This window comes from Leptonychotes weddellii, chromosome 14, assembly GCF_054177405.1.
Source record: "Leptonychotes weddellii isolate Sample4059 chromosome 14, ASM5417740v2, whole genome shotgun sequence".
NCBI classification, from domain to species: domain Eukaryota; kingdom Metazoa; phylum Chordata; class Mammalia; order Carnivora; family Phocidae; genus Leptonychotes; species Leptonychotes weddellii.
The window spans coordinates 47,786,734-47,805,801 of NC_138382.1; the positions used below are offsets into that span (position 1 = coordinate 47,786,734).

The 19,068-nt window shown below is 43.7% G+C and overlaps 1 protein-coding gene across 1 annotated transcript in view; it reads left to right on the forward strand.

Annotated features, from left to right (window-relative positions):
- The first annotated feature begins 3,451 nt into the window (after positions 1-3,451).
- Positions 3,452-19,068, forward strand: part of UNC13B (unc-13 homolog B) — a 196,105-nt gene continuing 180,488 nt past the window's right edge. The window contains exon 1 of the mRNA XM_081803128.1: positions 3,452-3,816. Coding sequence (XP_081659254.1) covers positions 3,795-3,816 — 22 coding nt within the window. The 5' untranslated portion in view covers positions 3,452-3,794. The remainder of the gene's footprint in view (positions 3,817-19,068) is intronic.

Genomic DNA, 19,068 nt, shown 5'->3' on the forward strand with positions numbered 1-19,068 from the left:
GAGAGAGAGAGAGAGAGCACATGAGAGGGGGGAGGGTCAGAGGGAGAAGCAGACTCCCTGCCGAGCAGGGAGCCCGATGCGGGACTCGATCCAGGGACTCCAGGATCATGACCTGAGCCGAAGGCAGTCGCTTAACCAACTGAGCCACCCAGGCGCCCAAGAGTGAATTTTTAATGGCCCTGGAGCAATGTCATATCTTTATGACAGATAGTCATAAAGTTGGTAGAGGGTTCCCCTGCATCAGGGTTCTAACCTGGACCCCTTCTTTCTTACCTGAGGGCTCCCAAAAAAGGCAGCAACAGAGCTAAACCTAGGTATTTTGGTCTTAACTCTTGAGATTCTTGGGTTCTCTTCATTACCTACTTTCCTTGATCTCTCCCACCTTCCTTCTCATTTCCTGGATTTCAGAATCCTAGCTCTCAGCTACCTGCCAGCTAAATCTTAAGTATGAATTCCAATCAAATGCTGAAGAACTTTAAAGTATTGTACTGGAAAAACTAATGAAGACTGTGGGGCATGGACGATTGGTTTTCTATCCCGGTTTGAGTTGCTTCTGAAGATACATTTATCTTGCTAATGAGTATAACTGGTGCCGGTCAAGTGCCTAGAGGGCAGAAGACATCATTGCGTTTTTCTTCTGAACTTTTTTTTTTAAGATTTTATTTATTTGAGACAGAAAGCAGGAGCAGGGGGAGAGGCAGAGGGAGAGGGAGAAGCAGGCTCCTCACTGAGTTGGGAGCCCGTTGTGGGGCTCCATCCCAGGACCCCAGGATCATGACCTGAGACAAAGGCAGATGCTTAACTGACTGAGCCAACCAGGCGCCCTTCCTCTGAACTTTTAACTGGGAAACTGGAATGCTTCCGAGTTTACATCACAACCTTTAGACTCTTGCTCTGCTTACCTTCCCTTTACTTCCCAGTCACATTCCTCCCTTCATGTCCACAATCTAAGTAACAACAAACATGTATTGGGCATTTTTGTATGTACTAGGTAATTTAGACGCAGTCCGTCATATAAACTTCAAAACCATCTTATGAAGTAGTTACTATTATTATTCTTCGGGAAATCGAGGCCATGTAGCTTGCCCAAGGTCAAAGTATCAGAACTAGAACTCAAATCCAGGTGTGGATGGCTGTCCCAGTGAGGCAGTACCTGGTGGTATTCATGTCCTTGTGTAATCCCCTGCCCTTGAATGTGACTTGCTCCTGACGCATAGAATACAGCGAAAATGAGGGATGTCACTTCCACGATTAGGTTAAAAAAGATTGTGACTTCCATTTTGCTAACAGACTTTATTGCCTTCTCAGCTTGCAGGCTTTGATGAAGCAAGCAGCCATGTTGGAAAGGCCCAATGACAGGGAACTGAGACCAGCCAATAGCCAATAAGGAACCGGAGCTTTCAGTCCAACAGTCTAGGAGGAATTGAGCCCTGCCCACAATTATGTGTGTGAGCTTGGAAGTGGATGCTTTTGCAGTCAAGCTGGCACTTTGATAGCAGTCTGTAAAAAACCCTGAACCAGAGGATCCAATCAAGCCATACTCAGTTTTCTGACCTACAGAAACTGTGAGATAATAAATGTTTTTGTTTTTTTTTCTTTAAAGATTTTATTTATTTATTTGACAGAGAGATAGCGAGAGCAGGAACACAAGCAGGGGGAGTGGGAGAGGGAGAAGCGGGCTTCCCGCCGAGCAGGGAGCCCGATGTGGGACTCAATCCCAGGACCCCGAGATCATGACCTGAGCCGAAGGCAGACGCCTAACGACTGAGCCACCCAGGCGCCCTTTTTAATTTTTTTTTTAAAGATTTTATTTATTTATTTGAGACAGAGAGAATGAGAGACAGAGAGCATGAGAGGGAGGAGGGTCAGAGGGAGAAGCAGACTCCCTGCCGAGCAGGGAGCCCGATGCGGGACTCGATTCTGGGACTCCAGGATCATGACCTGAGCCGAAGGCAGTCGCTTAACCAACTGAGCCACCCAGGCGCCCAATAAATGTTGTTTTAAGACACTAAGTTTTGCAGTAATTTATTACACAATAGATAATATACCAGGTGGATCTGATTGGCTTCAAAGTTCATGCTCTCTTCAATTTTATAAAGGACAGCTGGGCTAAATAACTAGGTAGCCCAACCTCTAGCAGTCCAGAGAATGCCCATTATTTTTAGGGTCAGCATCTCTGTTGACTAGGCTGGCTCAGTTGACTTGGTCAAAATCTTCCTCAGGGTATTGCTCCAAATTTGGATGAACGCTGGAAGGATCAAGTCTTCTTCATTGCATTTGCTGTTGCTTGCTATTGCATTTGGAGTGTCACTCATAGCAACTATTCCAGTGAGAGAAATCATATGATAGCTAGGTTTGCTTTTGGAGGGCAAAGACCCTGTTAGATTGACAGACCCTCCCTTGGGCTGGCAGGCAGAATCCCTTGGGGCCAAGAGCTTGCAAATGCTGAAATCTGAGTTGGGCTAATGAGGGCTTGGAAAGCATCTCCTCTAATGGTGCTCAGCCCTGGCATCACATTAGAATCACATGGGGAGCTTTTATTTTTTAATTTTTATTTATTTATTTATTAAAGATTTTATTTTATTTATTTGACAGAGACAGCGAGAGGGGGAACACAAGCGGGGGGGGGGGGATGGGAGAGGGAGAAGCAGGCTTCCTGCAGAGCAGGGAGCCCGATGTGGGGCTTGATCCCAGGACCCTGGGATCATGACCCCAGCCGAAGGCAGACGCCCAACGACTGAGCCACCCAGTCGCCCCTCCTGGGGAGCTTTTAAAACATAGAATCCCTGAGCTTTCACCCCCACCAATTAAATTAGAACTGTGGTGTGGAAGGGGTGTTGGACCTGTACTTTATACTCTGTCTTCCTGTATTCTGCTCCGGTCTTTTTCACATCCTCACATGTTCATCTGTCATCTTACCAGAAGTCCTAGCTTAAAAGACCTATCTTCCCTCTATCCTTCATTCAGTAAATATTTACGGACTGATTTCTATATACCAGGTACTACTATAGCCATTGGAGATACAATGGCATGCAAGAAAAAAAAGGTCTAGATAAGAACTGAAGTCTCCAAACATTTTACTGTATGCTCACTCAGTTATTTTCTTTTTTTTTTTTGCTGTAGTTGCTAATTAAAATATGCTTGCCTTGTGGTACGATCTTGTTAAATTATTCCAGATAGAGTCTCCATCAGCCGTAATGGATAGACTAAGAAGTCGGATGGAAATTCTTCAATGAAAAGAATCTTCTTGGGTGGGAGGAGCAGAGGGTTTCAGTTACCTCCTCACACCCGTGAGGGAAAGCCCCTCCCTCTCTGTTCCAAGATTTATTAGTGGGCGGAGCTGCCTTCATTCTTGCACGTAAGGAAAGAGAAGGAAACCCCGCCTCTTACGTGCTTATGGGAGGCGGGGTCGAAGGACTGGGCGTGAGTTGATTGGCTGGGAGGCGGAGCGCCACGGGTTGGCTCCTTCCAGACGCTCGCCGGGATGCCGGTAGAGGGAAAGGAGGGGGTTAGTCCCGGTAGTTCCTGCCTCCCAGCGATGGCGCCGCCGTGCCGCGCCCAGTCTCCTGCCTGCCCGCCCGTATTCACAGCTATTGGGAGCCCAGTCAGACGGTGAGAATTGAAGCGGGTCCGAGGGAGCGGCGGGACGCTGCCTGCCACCGGGACCATGAGGAGCCGTCAGACCTGTGGGGCCGATAGCGGGAGCAGCCGCGGCACCTGCTGAGAGGAAAGAGGGAGCGGCCGGGTGCGGCGGCGCGGCTGGGGTACCGCGGAGGCTCGCCGGTGCTTCGGCCATGTCGCTGCTCTGTGTACGCGGTGAGTGTGTGGAATCGGGGGGGAGAGGGACGGGGGTCGCCGAGGGGTCTCCACATGTTTCCAGTGGGCTTGGGGTTACCACCTTTTCCAAACTTCACTTCCCGTCAGTGCCTCGGGGGGCGATTATGTTAACTCAGTTATAAACATTTAAAGAGGTTCTTTCTACTCTTCCTTGTTTTTCCTCACTCTCCTGTGAGGGACTGTAAACCTCTCCATTTCGGTGGCCATGTGACAGAGTTGTTGGCTGGAAGGCCCAGATACTATTAAACAGTGACTGGGGCTCTTTTCTAGTGAGAGTGGACTAGCTAAGAAACCGCCAATAGTTGGTGTCAACAGTGGGCAGTCTCCCTTTCTTTTTCTTCCTTTTCCCTGCACCGTGAAACTGCAGACGGATTAGTAGAAGGTTCTTTTTATCGCTATTTGAACGCGATGTGGTACAGCTGTCACATCCCTTCTTCCATTATATTTCTTGGCTTGCACCTTCTGTTGCTTGTCTCGTTCCCTGCTTCTTTGTAGTGTAGGCTAAGATATGCTAATATTCGACTTGGGAAGGTGTGTTGTCTTCTCTCCTTTTGGAGCAGAACATAAGTGTTGTGACCTATATGTATATTTATTACCTTCTGTTAAAGGGCCTTTATTGATTTTTCACTGAGGACACTTGACCCATCTAAGAAGATATTTTAAGGCAAGGGCTTTGGGGTTTAAGATGAGGCAAGGTGCATGGATTAAGCTCTATGAGGGTAGAGACTGTTTCTTACTGGTTTTTGTATTCTTGGTGACTGACACAGAAGCTCAATACTGGCTTTGAATAAATGCATGCAAGTACTGTGATTTTAGAGATTATCTGATTAGAAAAAGCAGGGTTTGGATTACTCATTGAATTTGATCTTGGAAAATTTAAGTTACAGCCTATCATATCAGTTTTCAACAAGATGTAGGATAAGGTGGCTTGATGGTGAGAGAGAATTTATCTGCAGGAGCCTTTTCCTGGGGGCGCCTGGGTGGCTCAGTCGTTAAGCGTCTGCCTTCGGCTCAGGTCATGATCCCAGGGTCCTGGGATTGAGCCCCGCATCGGGGTCCCTGCTCTGCAGGAAGCCTGCTTCTCTCTCTCCCACTCCCCCTTCTTGTGTTCCCTCTCTCGCTGTGTTTCTCTCTGTCAAATAAAAAAAAAAAAATTGTTAAAAAAAAAAAAGCCTTTTCCTGGTACCCTTCACTGGATAGAGTTCATGTTTTTTTTGGCTCTGTGGATTAGAAGCATTGTTATTTGTGATCTCTCTGATGGGTGTTTCCCCCAGCTGCTGGCAAAGGGAACTGTTTTGCTCCCTTCTCTTCCACTGTTTTGTTAAATCTCCATTAACCCAAAATGGATTTGACTATTTCCAGGGATTACGAGACAATTTTTTTTCTTCATGGTTGATTTTTTCATTAATGAGAATTTTGCTTTGCTTTAGTAAGACATTTTCTCTCAGCAGCTGGGAATCTATTTATTCCTTTAGATCCCTGCTGTTGAGTAGCAGGATTTGGGAGGTTGGGTTTTGCAACGTCCGTTGGACAGTTTAAATCTCTACTGCTATACCGTATTACAGTGCTAGTTCTTATGAAAGAGTCTTTAGGCAGCAACTCTCTTAAACCAGAAATTCCTATTTAATTGCATTTAAATAACTTCAGAGAAGGAGCTGCTGCTGTTGTTCTAATATTGGGCAACTTTCGTTGTCTAGAAATTCTGCTATTTAGGGGCGCCTGGGTGGCTCAGTCGTTAAGCGTCTGCCTTCGGCTCGGGTCATGATCCCAGGGTCCTGGGGTCAAGCCCCGCATCGAGCTCCCTGCTCCGCGGGAAGCCTCTTCTCCCTCTCCCATCCCCCCTGCTTGTGTTGCCTCTCTTGCTGTGTCTCTCTCTCTCAAATAAATAAATAGAATATTAAAAAAAAAATTCTGCTATTTAGCTAATCTCTTTCCCTTTTCACATTATATTAGTCGAATGTCTCTTCTTTTGAACCTGGGGGATTGGAGACCAGGAGGTCATTGTCTTTTGAATGGAGATCCTGAAGATTATTAATTACTGAAACAAGCAGGTACCTCGTACAGAAGTATTCATATTAAATGGCAAAGTATCCAATCTGGGGAAACTTACAGAAATAGATCAAAATAAAATCTTTCTAAAATGATATTCCTGCATTATACTTTGGCAGTTAGGAATGTTCATGTTATGAAAGAAGCCCGTGTAATGATATTGTATAACTCAATATCAGTTCATCTTGGAGTAGAATTGAATTAGAAACTTTTTCCCTGTAGTCAAAGTTCAAACAGTAGTAGAAACTGATGCAGAAATGAGCAAACTGGTATTATCCCCAGAGATCTAAAGAAGTCAGTTTTGGGCACCCCTCGTTGGGTGTAGAGATTACTTAAAAAACAAAACTTCATTCCAGAGGACAGAACTGGGACAAGTTGATTGGTGATTGAAAATTATAAGAAACTCTACATCTCTCCTAAGAAGTACAAAATTACCAAAGGCACAGTCATTGGAAACCACTACAAGAGGGGCACCTGGGTGGCTCAGTTGGTTAAGCATCTTCCTTAGGCTCAGGTTATGATCCCAGGGTCCTGGGATCGAGTCCTGCATTGGGCTCCCTGCTCAGTGGGGGGAGTCTGCTTCCCCCTCTGATCTCCCCCCACTCGTACTCGTGTGCACGCTCTCTCTCTCTCAAAAATCTTAAAAAAAAAAAAAAAAGTTTAATTTTTTTTTTTAAAGATTTTATTTATTTATTTGACAGAGAGAGAGATAGCGAGAGCAGGAACACAAGCAGGGGGAGTGGGAGAGGGAGAAGCAGGCTTCCCGCCGAGCAGGGAGCCCGATGTGGGACTCCATCCCAGGACCCTGGGATCATGACCTGAGCCTAAGGCAGACGCTTAACGACTGAGCCACCTAGGCGCCCAGCTTCTTTATATAACCCTTTAATTATGGCTTATTGCCTACAGGTTAAGATCTCTCAATAGTCTGACTCCAGCCCTCCTTTTTGGCCCTATTTTCTTTCCTATACTTATACAGATATTTAGCTGTAGCACTAACTCTGCTCATTCCTGCCTCTGCACCACTGTTCTGGATTTGTATCCCCTTGAAATATTCTTTTTGAATTTTCTGCTTATCAAAAATGTATTCTTGGGGCGCCTGGGTGGCTCAGTCATTAGGCGTCTGCCTTTGCCTCAGGTCATGGTCCCAGGGTCCTGGGATCGAGTCCTGCATTAGGCTCTGATATAAATAAATAAATAAAATCTTAAAAAAAAATGTATTCTTCCTTTCTCAGCACAGTTTAATTTTTATGTTGAAAAGTTTCTGAGTTCTTGTCCTCAGTGATCTTTTTCTCCTTTACACTTTTTTTTTTTAAAGATTTTATTTATTTATTTGACAGAGAGACTGAGAGAAGCGGGAAGCCTGCTTCTCCCTCTCCCACTCCCCCTGCTTGTGTTCCCTCTCTCGCTGTGTCTCTGTCGAATAAATAGAATCTTTGAAAAAAAAAAAAAAAAAAACTTCATTGCAGGGGTGCCTGGCTGGCTCAGTCGGTGGAGCATGTGATTCTTGATCTCTGGGTTGTGAGTTTGAGCCCCAAGTTGGGTGTAGAGATTACTTAAAAAAACAAAACAAACTTCATTCCAGAGGCCAGAACTGGGACAAGTTGACCAGTGATTGAAAATTATAAGAAACTCTACATCTGAAACTAATGATGTACTATATGTTTGCCAATTTAAATTAAAAAAAAATTAGAAGGGGCGCCTGGGTGGCTCAGTTGTTACGCGTCTGCCTTTGGCTCAGGTCATGATCCCAGGGTCCTGGGATCGAGCCCCACATCGGGCTCCCTGCTCAGCGGGAAGCCTGCTTCTCCTTCTCCCACTCCCCCTGCTTGTGTTCCTGCTCTCTCTCTGTCAAATAAATAAAATCTTTAAAAAAAAAAATTAGAAGAAACGATTTTAGTTTAATGTAAGGAAGAACGTTAGAGTTCTTAACAAAGGTAATGGATTAGGAGGTTTTTTTTTTTTTTTTAGGACATTTTAAGCAGAAACTGAATGAGTGGTAAGGGTGTTCTAAAAGAGATGTTGACATTGAGTGGGAGGGTAGACTTGATGAATTTTAAGAAACCGCCCTTTCATAGAATTCACTTAGTCTTTCTTTAAAAATTTGGCACAACTTTCCTCATATTACTGATATCTTTTTACATCCATAGGGTCTAGTACCACATGAGCAATTTGAGTAAACTAAATCAGGGATTTTCTTTAACTTTTGGTGTCTTGGTGTTTGTCACTAGTTTTTCCAAACCAATTATAAGCATTTTGAGATTGAGTCTTTCCATATTTTTTTTTTTTAAGATTTTATTTATTTGACAGAGACATGGTGAGAGAGAGAACAGAAGCGGGGGAGTGGGAGAGGGAGAAGCAGACTATCCGCTGAGCAAGGAGCCCAATGTGGGACCCGATCCCAGGACTCTGGGATCATGACCTAAGCCGAAGGCAGACTTAAAGACTGAGCCACCCAGGCGCCCCTCCATATTTCTCTTTTTTTAATTTTAATTTTAATTTTTAAAAGATTTTTATTTTTTTTATTTTTATTTTAAAGATTTTATTTATTTATTTGAGAGAGAGAATGAGAGAAAGCATGAGAGGGAAGAGGGTCAGAGGGAGAAGCAGACTCCCCGCTGAGCAGGGAGCCCGATGCGGGACTCGATCCCGGGACTCCAGGATCATGACCTGAGCCGAAGGCAGTCGCTTAACCAACTGAGCCACTCAGGCGCCCCCCTTTTTTTTTTTTTAATAGAGACACAACAAGAGAGGGAACACAAGCAGGGGGAGTGGGAGAGGGAGAAGCAGGCTTCCGGCACAGCTGGGAGCCCGATGCGGGGCTCAGCCCAGGAGCTGGGATCATGACCCGAGCTGAAGGCAGACACTTAACGACTGAGCCACCCAGGTGCCCCCCTTTTTTTTATTTTTAAGATTTTATTCATTTGAGAGAGGGGGCATGAGTTTGGGGGTAGGAGCAGAGGGAGAGGGAGAAGGAGACTCCCTGCTGAGCAGGAGCCCCACAGGGGGCTCAATCCCAGGACCCCAACTTCATGACTGGAGCTGAGGGCAGCTAGGCACCCCTAAATCATTCTTTTTAATAGCTGCAGAGAATTCCATGTATATTCCATACACATTTATAAGCATACATAACTTAACCAGTTTTATATTGATGGACAGTCATAATTTTTTTCATTTTGCTATTATAACAATGCTACCATGGAAATCCTTGTGGATAGTTTTGTTATATTTGAAGATCTCCAATCAGCTTTCCACCTGGACTTTGTGTGTCTTGCTCATTGCTGTTTTCTTGGCATAATTACACTCAGCTGGATCCATTAGCAAATCAAATGCCTCAGCATCTCTCAGGTCAGCATCCTCCATAGAGGCAGGTCCTTACCAGTAGGAACTATTTTATGCCTATCAAGAAGACGAAAGACCTCAGCTTTTGTAAGTCTGACCTATGATTTCCATGTACTCTTCTTTTTTAAAAATCTTCTTTGTATTATTTAAAAATTATTTTCCATATTGATACATGCACCCAGTGTTTATAGCAGCATTATCTACAATAGCCAAATTATGGAAACAGCCCAAGTGTCCATTGATGAGTGGATAAAGATGTGTGTGTACACACACACAGAGAATATTACTCAGCCATAAAAAAAGAGTGAAATCGGGGTGCCTAGTGGCTCAGCGGGAAGCCTGCTTCTCCCTCTCCCACTCGCAGTCCCACTGCTTGTGTTCCCTCTCTCCGTGTGTCTCTCTCTCTGTCAAAGAAATAAATAAAATCTTTTTTTTAAATCTTTGAAAAAAAGATTTTATTTATTTGAGAGAGAGAATGAGAGAGCACATGAGAGGGCGGAGGGTCAGAGGAGAAGCAGACTCCCTGCTGAGCAGGGAGCCTGATGCGGGACTCGATCCTGGAACTCCAGGATCATGACCTGAGCCGAAGGCAGTCGTTTAACCAACTGAGCCACCCGGGCACCCAGAAATAAAATCTTTAAAAAAAAAAAAAAAAAAAGAGTGAAATCTTGGCATTTGCAACAACGTGGATGGAGCTAGAGAGTATTATGCTAAGCAAAATAAGTCAGAGAAAGACAAATACCATATGATTTCACTCAAATGTGGAATTTAAGAAATAAAACAAATGAGCAAAGGGGGAAAAAAGAGAGGCAAACCAAGAAATAGACTCTCAACTATAGAGAACAAATGGTTACCAGAATGGAGGTGGGTGGGGGGGATGGATAATATAGGTGATGGGATTAAGGAGTTGCACTTACTGTGATGAGCACTGGGTGATGTATGGAAATGCTGAATCACTACTTTGTACCCCTGAAACTAATATTACACTGTAACTAGAATTTAAATAACGTAAAAAAATACATTTCCAGAAATTTTTTTGCAAAATTATTTTCCATACTGAACATTAATTACTTGTGTTTTAAACCATTGTCACTAGTGATGAGAACTATACCAGGTCATTTATGTTTACTTGCCCTTAGAAAAGCTTATATTTATCATCATTTATTAGTTACTTAATTAACTGAAAGAATACTACTGGGAAACTCCTAGAAAGTGAATTCTGGGCGTGCCTTGGTGGCTCAGTTGGTTAAGCATCCGCTCAGGTCATGATCTCAGGGTCCTGGGATCAAGCCCTGGGTCGGGCTCCCTGCTGCTCAGTGGGGAGTCTGCTTCTCCCTCTCCCCCCTACTGGTGCTCGCTTGCACGTGCTCTCTCTCAAATTTAAAAAAAAAAAAAATCTTAAAGGTGAATTCTTTTTTTTTTTTTTTTTAAAGATTTTATTTATTTTGACAGAGAGAGATACAGCGAGAGAGGGAACACAGCAGTGGGAGTGGGAGAGGGAGAAGCAGGCCTCCCGCGGAGCGGGGAGCCCGATGCGGGGCTCGATCCCAGGACCTGGAATCATGACCTGAGCCGAAGGCAGACGCCCAACGACTGAGCCACCCAGGCGCCCCTTAAAGGTGAATTCTGATGGACATTCAGGACACGTATTGATTATAGGTCAGTTTTAGGCTGAGGGGACCTCAGATATATTTTGGCTTACTGCCACTGTGGAAAGCAGGAATAGTAATGATTTTTTCCTTTCCTTTTTTTTTTTAAGATTTTATTTATTTGTCAGAGAGAGCACAGCAGGGGGAATGGCAGGCAGAGCAGGCAGAGGGAGAAGCAGGCTCCCCGCCTAGCAAGGAGCCTGATGCGGGACTCGACCCAGGACCCTGGGATCATGACCTGAGCCGAAGGCAGACACTGAACCAACTGAGCCACCCAGGGGTCCCAGATTTTATCTATTTTTTTTTTTAAAGATTTTATTTATTTATTTGACAGACACAGCGAGAGAGGGAACACAAGCAGGGGGAGTGGGAGAGGGAGAAGCAGGCTTCCCGCTGAGCAGGGAGCCCGATGCGGGGCTTGATCCTAGGACCCCAGGATCATGACCTGAGCCGAAGGCAGACGCTTAACGACTGAGCCACCCAGGTGCCCCAGATTTTATCTATTTTTTAAGTAATCTCTATACCCAACTTGGGTTCAAACTCAAAACCCTGAGATCAAGAGTTGCACTCTAGAGGGGCCTCTGCAGGAAGCCTGCTTCTCCCTCTCTCACTTCCACTGCTTGTGCTCCCTTTCTCGCTGTGTCTCTCTGTCAAATAAATAAATAAACTCTTCAAAAAAAAAAAAAGTTGCACTCTACCAACTGAGCCAGCCAGGTGCCCCAGAATAGTAATGATTTTAGAATTTTCAGGCAAAAAAACAGTTTAGGGCGCCTGGGTGGCTCAGATGGTTAAGCGTCTGCCTTCGGCTCAGGTCATGATCCCAGGGTCCTGGGATCGAGTCCCACATCGGGCTCCCCGCTCAGTGGGGAGCCTGCTTCTCCCTCTGACCCTCTCCCCTCTCATGCTGTTTCTCTCTCGCTCACTCTCTAAAAAAACAAAAAAAACAAAAAACAGTTTAGTCAGGTATTTTCTTCACACCTTATTTTTTCCCTAACATTGTCATCTGCCTCTGCTAACTCCTTGCTGCTAGTTCCTCTATCAGATCATGGTTTGAGTAGTTAGTTCCTGCCCTTAAATGCAGTTGCTGCTGGGTTCTTTTCACTTAGCTATGGCATCAGGAAGTTGATTGTGCCTTGTCTGAGCCAGGCAGCAGTGAAAAGGGGAAAGGACCAATTTCCTCTGCCATGGATAGCTGTTGTCATGAATTGTTCTCTTCCTAAAAAGCAGTACATTCTGTAATTCCTAGTTTCTAAAAGTGGGGTTTCTGGAAGTTGTACTTTTTAGGCCAGTGAGCTGAGTTTTTACCCTATATTGCCTGTGCTATATATTTCAGACTTTGCTATGTGAATTTGTTTAAAGTTTGGGCTGTGTATCATTAGTAAATATTTGTTGAGTACCTTCTCTCTGCCTGTTTATGATACATATCTATATAGTAGATAAGAGCCCAAGGAATCTAGATGGGCTTTGAAACATCTCTTCTTCCTGTAAGCAGCCTGAGATGATCTCTGAAAATGATTTGCTATTCCCTTGACCCAGAAAACCCTACAAAATCATGCAAATCAGGAGGTTCAAATCTTCATGTTCACTTAAAGTACACACATGAAACTGCCCAGGCCATCAAGGATGTGCATATCTGAAAAGCCACCAAGTAGCTGAAGGATCACTTTACTGAAGTGTTGTGTGCATTTCTTTTGCTAGAATGGAGTTGGTAGGTATGCCCAGGCCAAACAGTGGGGTTGGACGCAGAGTTGGTGGCCCAAGAAAATTGCTGAAGTTTTACTGCACATGCTTAAAAATGTGGAGAGTAGGGGTGCCTGGGTGGCTCAGTTGGTTGTCTGCCTTCGGCTCAGGTCATGATCCCAGGGTCCTGCAATCCAGCCCCACATCGGGCTCCCTGCTCGGCGGGGAGCCTGCTTCTCCCTCTCCCTCTGCCTGCTCTTCCCTCTGCTTGTACTCTCTCTCTCACTATCTCTCTCTTGCTCTCTGTCAAATAAATAAATAAAATCTTAAAAAAAATGTGGAGAGTAATGCTGAACTTAAGGGTTTAGATGTAGATTCTCTGGGCATTGAGCACATCCGGGTGAACAAAGCCCTCAAGATGAGATACTGAACTTACAGAGCTCATGGTTGGGTTAACCTGTACATGAACTCTCCCCGCCACATTGAGGTGATTCTTACTGAAAAGAGCAGGTTGTTCCTAAAGCAGAAGAAGAGGTTGCACAGAAGAAAATGATACCCCTGAAGAAACAAAAATTTATGGTCCAGGAGTAAATCAGCATAAAATAAATGCAAATAAAAGTTAAACAACAAAACAAAGCAAAAATCACCTTTCTTAGATAAATCCAGAATTAGGACTATTAAGTCTGACCTAGATAAGCAGAGTAAGTTAAGTTCTTACTGGAATCGAGAGATACTGCACTATTTTTTTTTTTCTAAGATTTCATTTATTTATCTGAGAAAGAGAGAATGAGAGAGAGAACACGGGAGGGGGGAGGGTCAGAGGCAGAAGCAGACTCGCTGCTGAGCAGGGAGCCCGATGTGGGACTCGATCCTGGGACTCCAGTATCATGACCTGAGCTGAAGGCAGTCGCTTAACGAACTGAGCCACCCAGGCGCCCTGCACTATTTTTTCTAACGTTCAAAGCGAGATTCTTTAAGTTGGAGAATGTTTTAGATGGTCTAGTGGACTGTTTTTATTGAAAGTCAGGGAAGATTTGCTATTCGTGTATCAAACTTTTTTTTATTGATTTACAGTATATGTACAGAGAAGTACACAGATATTAAGTGTATGGCTCACTGAATCATCACAAAGTGAACATACTCACGTGACCATTACTTTGGTCAAGAAGTAGAACACTGCTAACACCTCAGAAGACCGTCTTAGTAATCCTTTTAATCATTATTTCCCCCCACTTTCCCAAAGCTAACATTGTCTAACACCAGAGTAGTTTAACTTGTTTTTTTTTTTAAATAAACTTAATTTTTTAAAATTATGTTAGTCACCATACAATACATCATTAGTGGGGCGCCTGGGTGGCTCAGTTGGTTAAGCGACTGCCTTTGGCTCAGGTCATGATCCCGGAGTCCCGGGATCGAGTCCCGCATCGGGCTCCCTGCTCAGCAGGGAGTCTGCTTCTCCCTCTGACCCTCCCCCTCTCATGCTCTCTCTCTCTCTCATTCTCGCTCTCAAATAAATAAATAAAATCTTTAAAAAACAAACAAACAAAAAAACAATACATCATTAGTTTTTGATATAGTGTTCCCTGATTCATTGTATAACACCCAGTGCTCCATGCAATATGTGATCTCCTTAATACCCATCACCGGGCTAACCCATCACCCCACTCCCCTAAACTTAATTTTTTAAAAAAGATTTGATTTTGGGGCGCCTGGGTGGCTCAGTTGGTTAAGCGACTGCCTTCGGCTCAGGTCATGATCCTGGAGTCCCTGGATCGAGTCCCGCATCGGGCTCCCTGCTCGGCGGGGAGTCTGCTTCTCCCTCTGACCCTCCCCCCTCTCATGTGCTCTCTCTCTCAAATAAATAAATAAAAAAAATCTTAAAAAAAAAAAAAGATTTGATTTTTAAGTAATCTCTGCACTCAATGTGGGGCTCAAACTCACAACCCTGATATTAAGAGTTGCATACTCTCCGGACTAAGCCGGCCAGGTGCCCCAGTAAACTTCATTTTTTTTTTTTTTAAAGATTTCATTTATTTATTTGACAGAGAGAGACACATTAAGAGAGGGAACACAAACAGGGGGAGTGGGAGAGGGAGAAACAGGCTTCCCGCTGAGCGGGGAGCCCCATGTGGGGCTCGATCCTAGAACTCTGGGATCATGGCCTGAGCCAAAGGCAGACGCTTAACGACTGAGCCACCCAGGAATCCCTAAACTTCATTTTTCAAGAGCAGTTTTAGGTTCACAGCAAAATTGAGCGTAAAGTTTTGCTTGTTTTTGAACTTTTTAAGAAACCAAGATACAGGGGCACCTGGCTGACTGGCTCAGTTGGTAGAGCATGCCACCTCTTGCTCTTGGGATTGTTAATTCAAGCCCCACGTTGGGTGTGGAGATTACTTAAAAATAAAATCCTTAAAAAAATTAAGATGTAAGTGACAAATGAACTTTTAATAAATGGAATTATATCTTTTGGATTGGCTTCTTTTGCCTAACATACTTGTCAGAAGTCTCCACTTGATGCATAGCCGTAGTTCACTGATTTTTAGTTGCTGTGTAGTATCTCATTATGTGAATATACGACAGTTTGTTTATTTTTGTTGTTTTTTTTTTAAAGATTTTATTTATTTGAGAGAGAGAGAATGAGAGAGAGTGAGTACATGAGAGGGGGGAGGGTCAGAGGGAGAAGCAGACTCCCTGCCGAGCAGGGAGCCCGATGCGGGACTCGATCCAGGGACTCCAGGATCATGACCTGAGCCGAAGGCAGTCGCTTAACCAACTGAGCCACCCAGGCGCCCAGTTTGTTTATTTTTGGATATTTTTTGGTCCTACCTTGTGTGTATTTCTGTTGGGTGTATATATAGTGTATATATATCTGGGATTAAAATTTCTGGGTCATAATTTATGGTTATGTTCAATTGTAGTTGATAACATAAAACAGTTTTCCAAAATCTATCAATTTACTCTCCTAGTAACTGTTTTTCTAATATTCATTTTTTTAAAAGATTATTTGAGGGCGCCTGGGTGGCTCAGTTGGTTAAGCGACTGCCTTCGGCTCAGGTCATGATCCTGGAGTCCCTGGATCGAGTCCCGCATCGGGCTCCCTGCTCGGCGGGGAGTCTGCTTCTCCCTCTCCCACTCCCCGTTTGTGTTCCCTCTCTCGCTGTGTCTTTCTCTGTGAAATAAATAAATAAAATCTTTAACAACAAAAAAAAAAGATTATTTGAGAGAGAGCACAAGGTGGGGAGGGGGAGAGGGACAAGTAGACTCTCTGCTGAGCAGGGAGCCCCAGGCGGGGCTTGATCCCAGGACCCTGAGTTCATGACTGAGCCAGACATTTAACCAACTGAGCCACCCAAGTGCCCCTCTAATATTTTTTAGAAAAAGAATTGAGGGGCGCTTGGGTGGTTCAGTGGGTGGAGCGGCCAACTCTTGATTTTTGGCTCAGGTCATGATCTCAGGTTTGTGAGATCAAGCCCCACAGCAGGCCCTGCTCAGCGGGGAGTCTGCTTAAGATTCTTTCCCTCTCCCTCTGCCCCTCCCCCTGCTTGTGCGAGAGCAAGCTTTCTCTCTCTCAAAAAAATCTTAAAAAAAAAAAAAAAAAAGAATTGAGTGGCCCTTAATTCTCAGCATTTGGCCAGGTTATCAAACCATTTCACAGGCATTAATACATAATTTTTTAATTAACATAATGTATTATTTGTTTCAGGGGTTTAATACATAATTTTTACACTTTAATCCTGTAAGCTTGATAATATCTTTTTTTTTTTTTTAATGACCTGAAGAGATCTATTATGCTTGAGATGATTTCTCACATTTAAGACTAAAATTTGTGGCCGGGGCGCCTGGGTGGCTCAGTCGTTAAGTGTCTGCCTTCAGCTCAGGTCATGATCCCAGGGTCCTGGGATCGAGCCCCGCATCGGGCTCCCTGCTCAGCCGGGAGCCTGCTTCTCCCTCTGACCCCCTCTCCTGCTTTCTCTCTAATAAATGAATAAAATCTTAAAAAAATAAAAGTAAGGACTAAATAGAACAGTTTCTGTCCAAGTGGCTGAGACAGTGCATGCACATGGGTTTGTTAAATTTGAATCTGCCTGACAAAATGAAAGTATTGCTTTAGTGTATTTATTAATCTGGTGACTGTGTAAACTGGATTAAGTGGGGGGAGAAATTAAAGGAACTTAAATCATAGGAGTAATTTAGATTGAACGTAAATTAAAATTTCTTGAGATTTGAACTTACAGAAAAGCAGTGAAATTCATTTTTTAGGTCTCATAAAAATAAGTCCTGTTTCCTTCTGTATGGAATACTTAGGTGTAGCTGCTTGGAAAGTTAGATAAACAGCTTTGCATTTCCTGCTTTGTTAAGATTTTTTGTGATTACTGAGAAATGGAACAAAAATGTTGGCATGAGGTAGAATTTTGTGTTCAATTTAGCAAGGAAACTATTTCATTTTTCTCTTTATCTTCAGTAAAAATAGAATGTTCATTCTCATGGTGTCTCCAAAAGCAATTATCCACTGAACATGTGAGAGAGGCCCATGGCATCAAAGGAAAAGTCATGAGGGCTTCTTTTTTTGTGTTCGTGAACCCCACAGTGATAAAAAATGGGGTCAAAATATGACAGGAACAAGTTTGTCTTAGTGTGTATGTATACAAACTCTTTTCTCCTAAAGAATATTATAAATAGGGAAAAGCTGTTCTCAGTCATTAGGAAATACAGATTTCCAAGAAAAGCCTGTTTTGCTTTCTATTATTGCTTTTGTGGCTTCTATTTCTGTGCAGTAAGTACTTAATTTGGGACTGGAGAACAGATAGGCCATCGGATTGTGTTGGGCGGTTAATTTTCTCTTGGAATTGTTTGCTTTATTTTTAAAAAAAGTTTTTATTTTATTTATTTATTTTTAAAGATTTTATTTATTTATTTGACAGAGACAGCGAGAGCAGGAACACAAGCAGGGGGAGTGGGAGAGGGAGAAGCAGGCTTCCCGCTGAGCAGGGAGTCCCATGTGGGACTCGATCCCAGGACTCCGGGACCACGACCCGAGCCGAAGGCAGCCGCCCAACGAGTGAGCCACCCAGGCGCCCAAAAAAGTTTTTATTTTAGAGTGAAAGAGGTCGAATGGAGGAGGGGCAGAGGGAGAGAACCTCAAGCGATTCCATCCTGCCCCACGTAGGGTGGGGCAGGGCGGGGACCAGGCCCTAGCTGGGGCGGGGCTCTCCCCCCCAACCCCAGGGCGGGGCTCCTCCCCCAACCCGGGCGGGGCTCAGTTTCACCATCCTGAGATCACAACCTAAGCCAAATGCCCAACTGACTGAGCCACGCAGGCATCCCGGCTTTATTAATTTTTATAGTATTTTATTGTGAGTGATGTTGAGAAGAAAGAGGCTAGAGAATAGTGAGTGAGGAAGATCTACCTAGAAGCTAAGGAGGGACTAGTAGTTGGAAATGGAAAGATAATTGCTCTTATATGTGATTAATGGGGGGATAAAAATGATTTAATAAAAGGGCTAGTCACTTGAATGATTGCTATTATGATTCAGATTTGTAGGACTTTCATGTACAAAAGGATAAAGGAAATCTGCTTGCTAAGGAGAAGGGGGTAAATGATACGGATATAGACATCTATGTCTGCCTCATTTCATTCATCCACACCCATGATCACATTATAAAGCATGTCACTCCTCGGAGTGGTCCTCTGCTTTTGGAATCTTAAATTTCATCACCTATCTGATTGTATTCTGCAGTCTGTCTTTTCAGCTTTTAGTCTCACTGTGTTTTTACTACTCTAATATAGGGTAGATGTTAAAAAGCTTTGGATTTAGACTTGAGTTGATGAATTATACATCTCTACCAGTTTCGAGTTGTGTGCCCTTACATAATTGAATCTGCCCTTAATCTCATTGAATCTTAATTTCCGCATCTTTATTATTCATATATCCATTCCAAAAGTATTAAGTTCCTATTCTTTTTTCTTTGCTTGTTTTTTCACCAAGCTCTAGGGGCTCGAACTCATGATAGTCAGATCAAGACTTGCATGCTCTGCTGACTGAACCAGCCAGGTGCTCCTTAAGTCCCTGTTTTTAATGGAGTTTCATTATATTAAGGGAAGATAAAGAAATAAAATAAATGAATAATTAAGCCTCAGATAACGATAAGTACAGTGAAGAAAGTAAGGTAAGGGACCAAGAGTGATTTGAGTGGAAGAATTATTTGAAGTAGGATTGTCCAGGAAGGTGTCACTAGGGTAGTGGCATTTGAGCTGAGACCAGAATGATAAGAAGGAATCATCAGAGATCTAAGTTTTTTTTTTTTTAAAGATGTTATTTATTTATTTATTTATTTGACAGAGAGATAGCAAGAGCAGGTACACAAGCAGGGGGAGTGGAAGTGGGAGAGGGAGAAGCAGGCTTCCCGCCGAGCAAGGAACCCGATGTGGGGGTTAGGTCATGACCTGAGTTGAAGGCAGACGATTAACAACTGAGCCACCCAGGCACCCCGATATCTAAGTTTTCTAAACAGA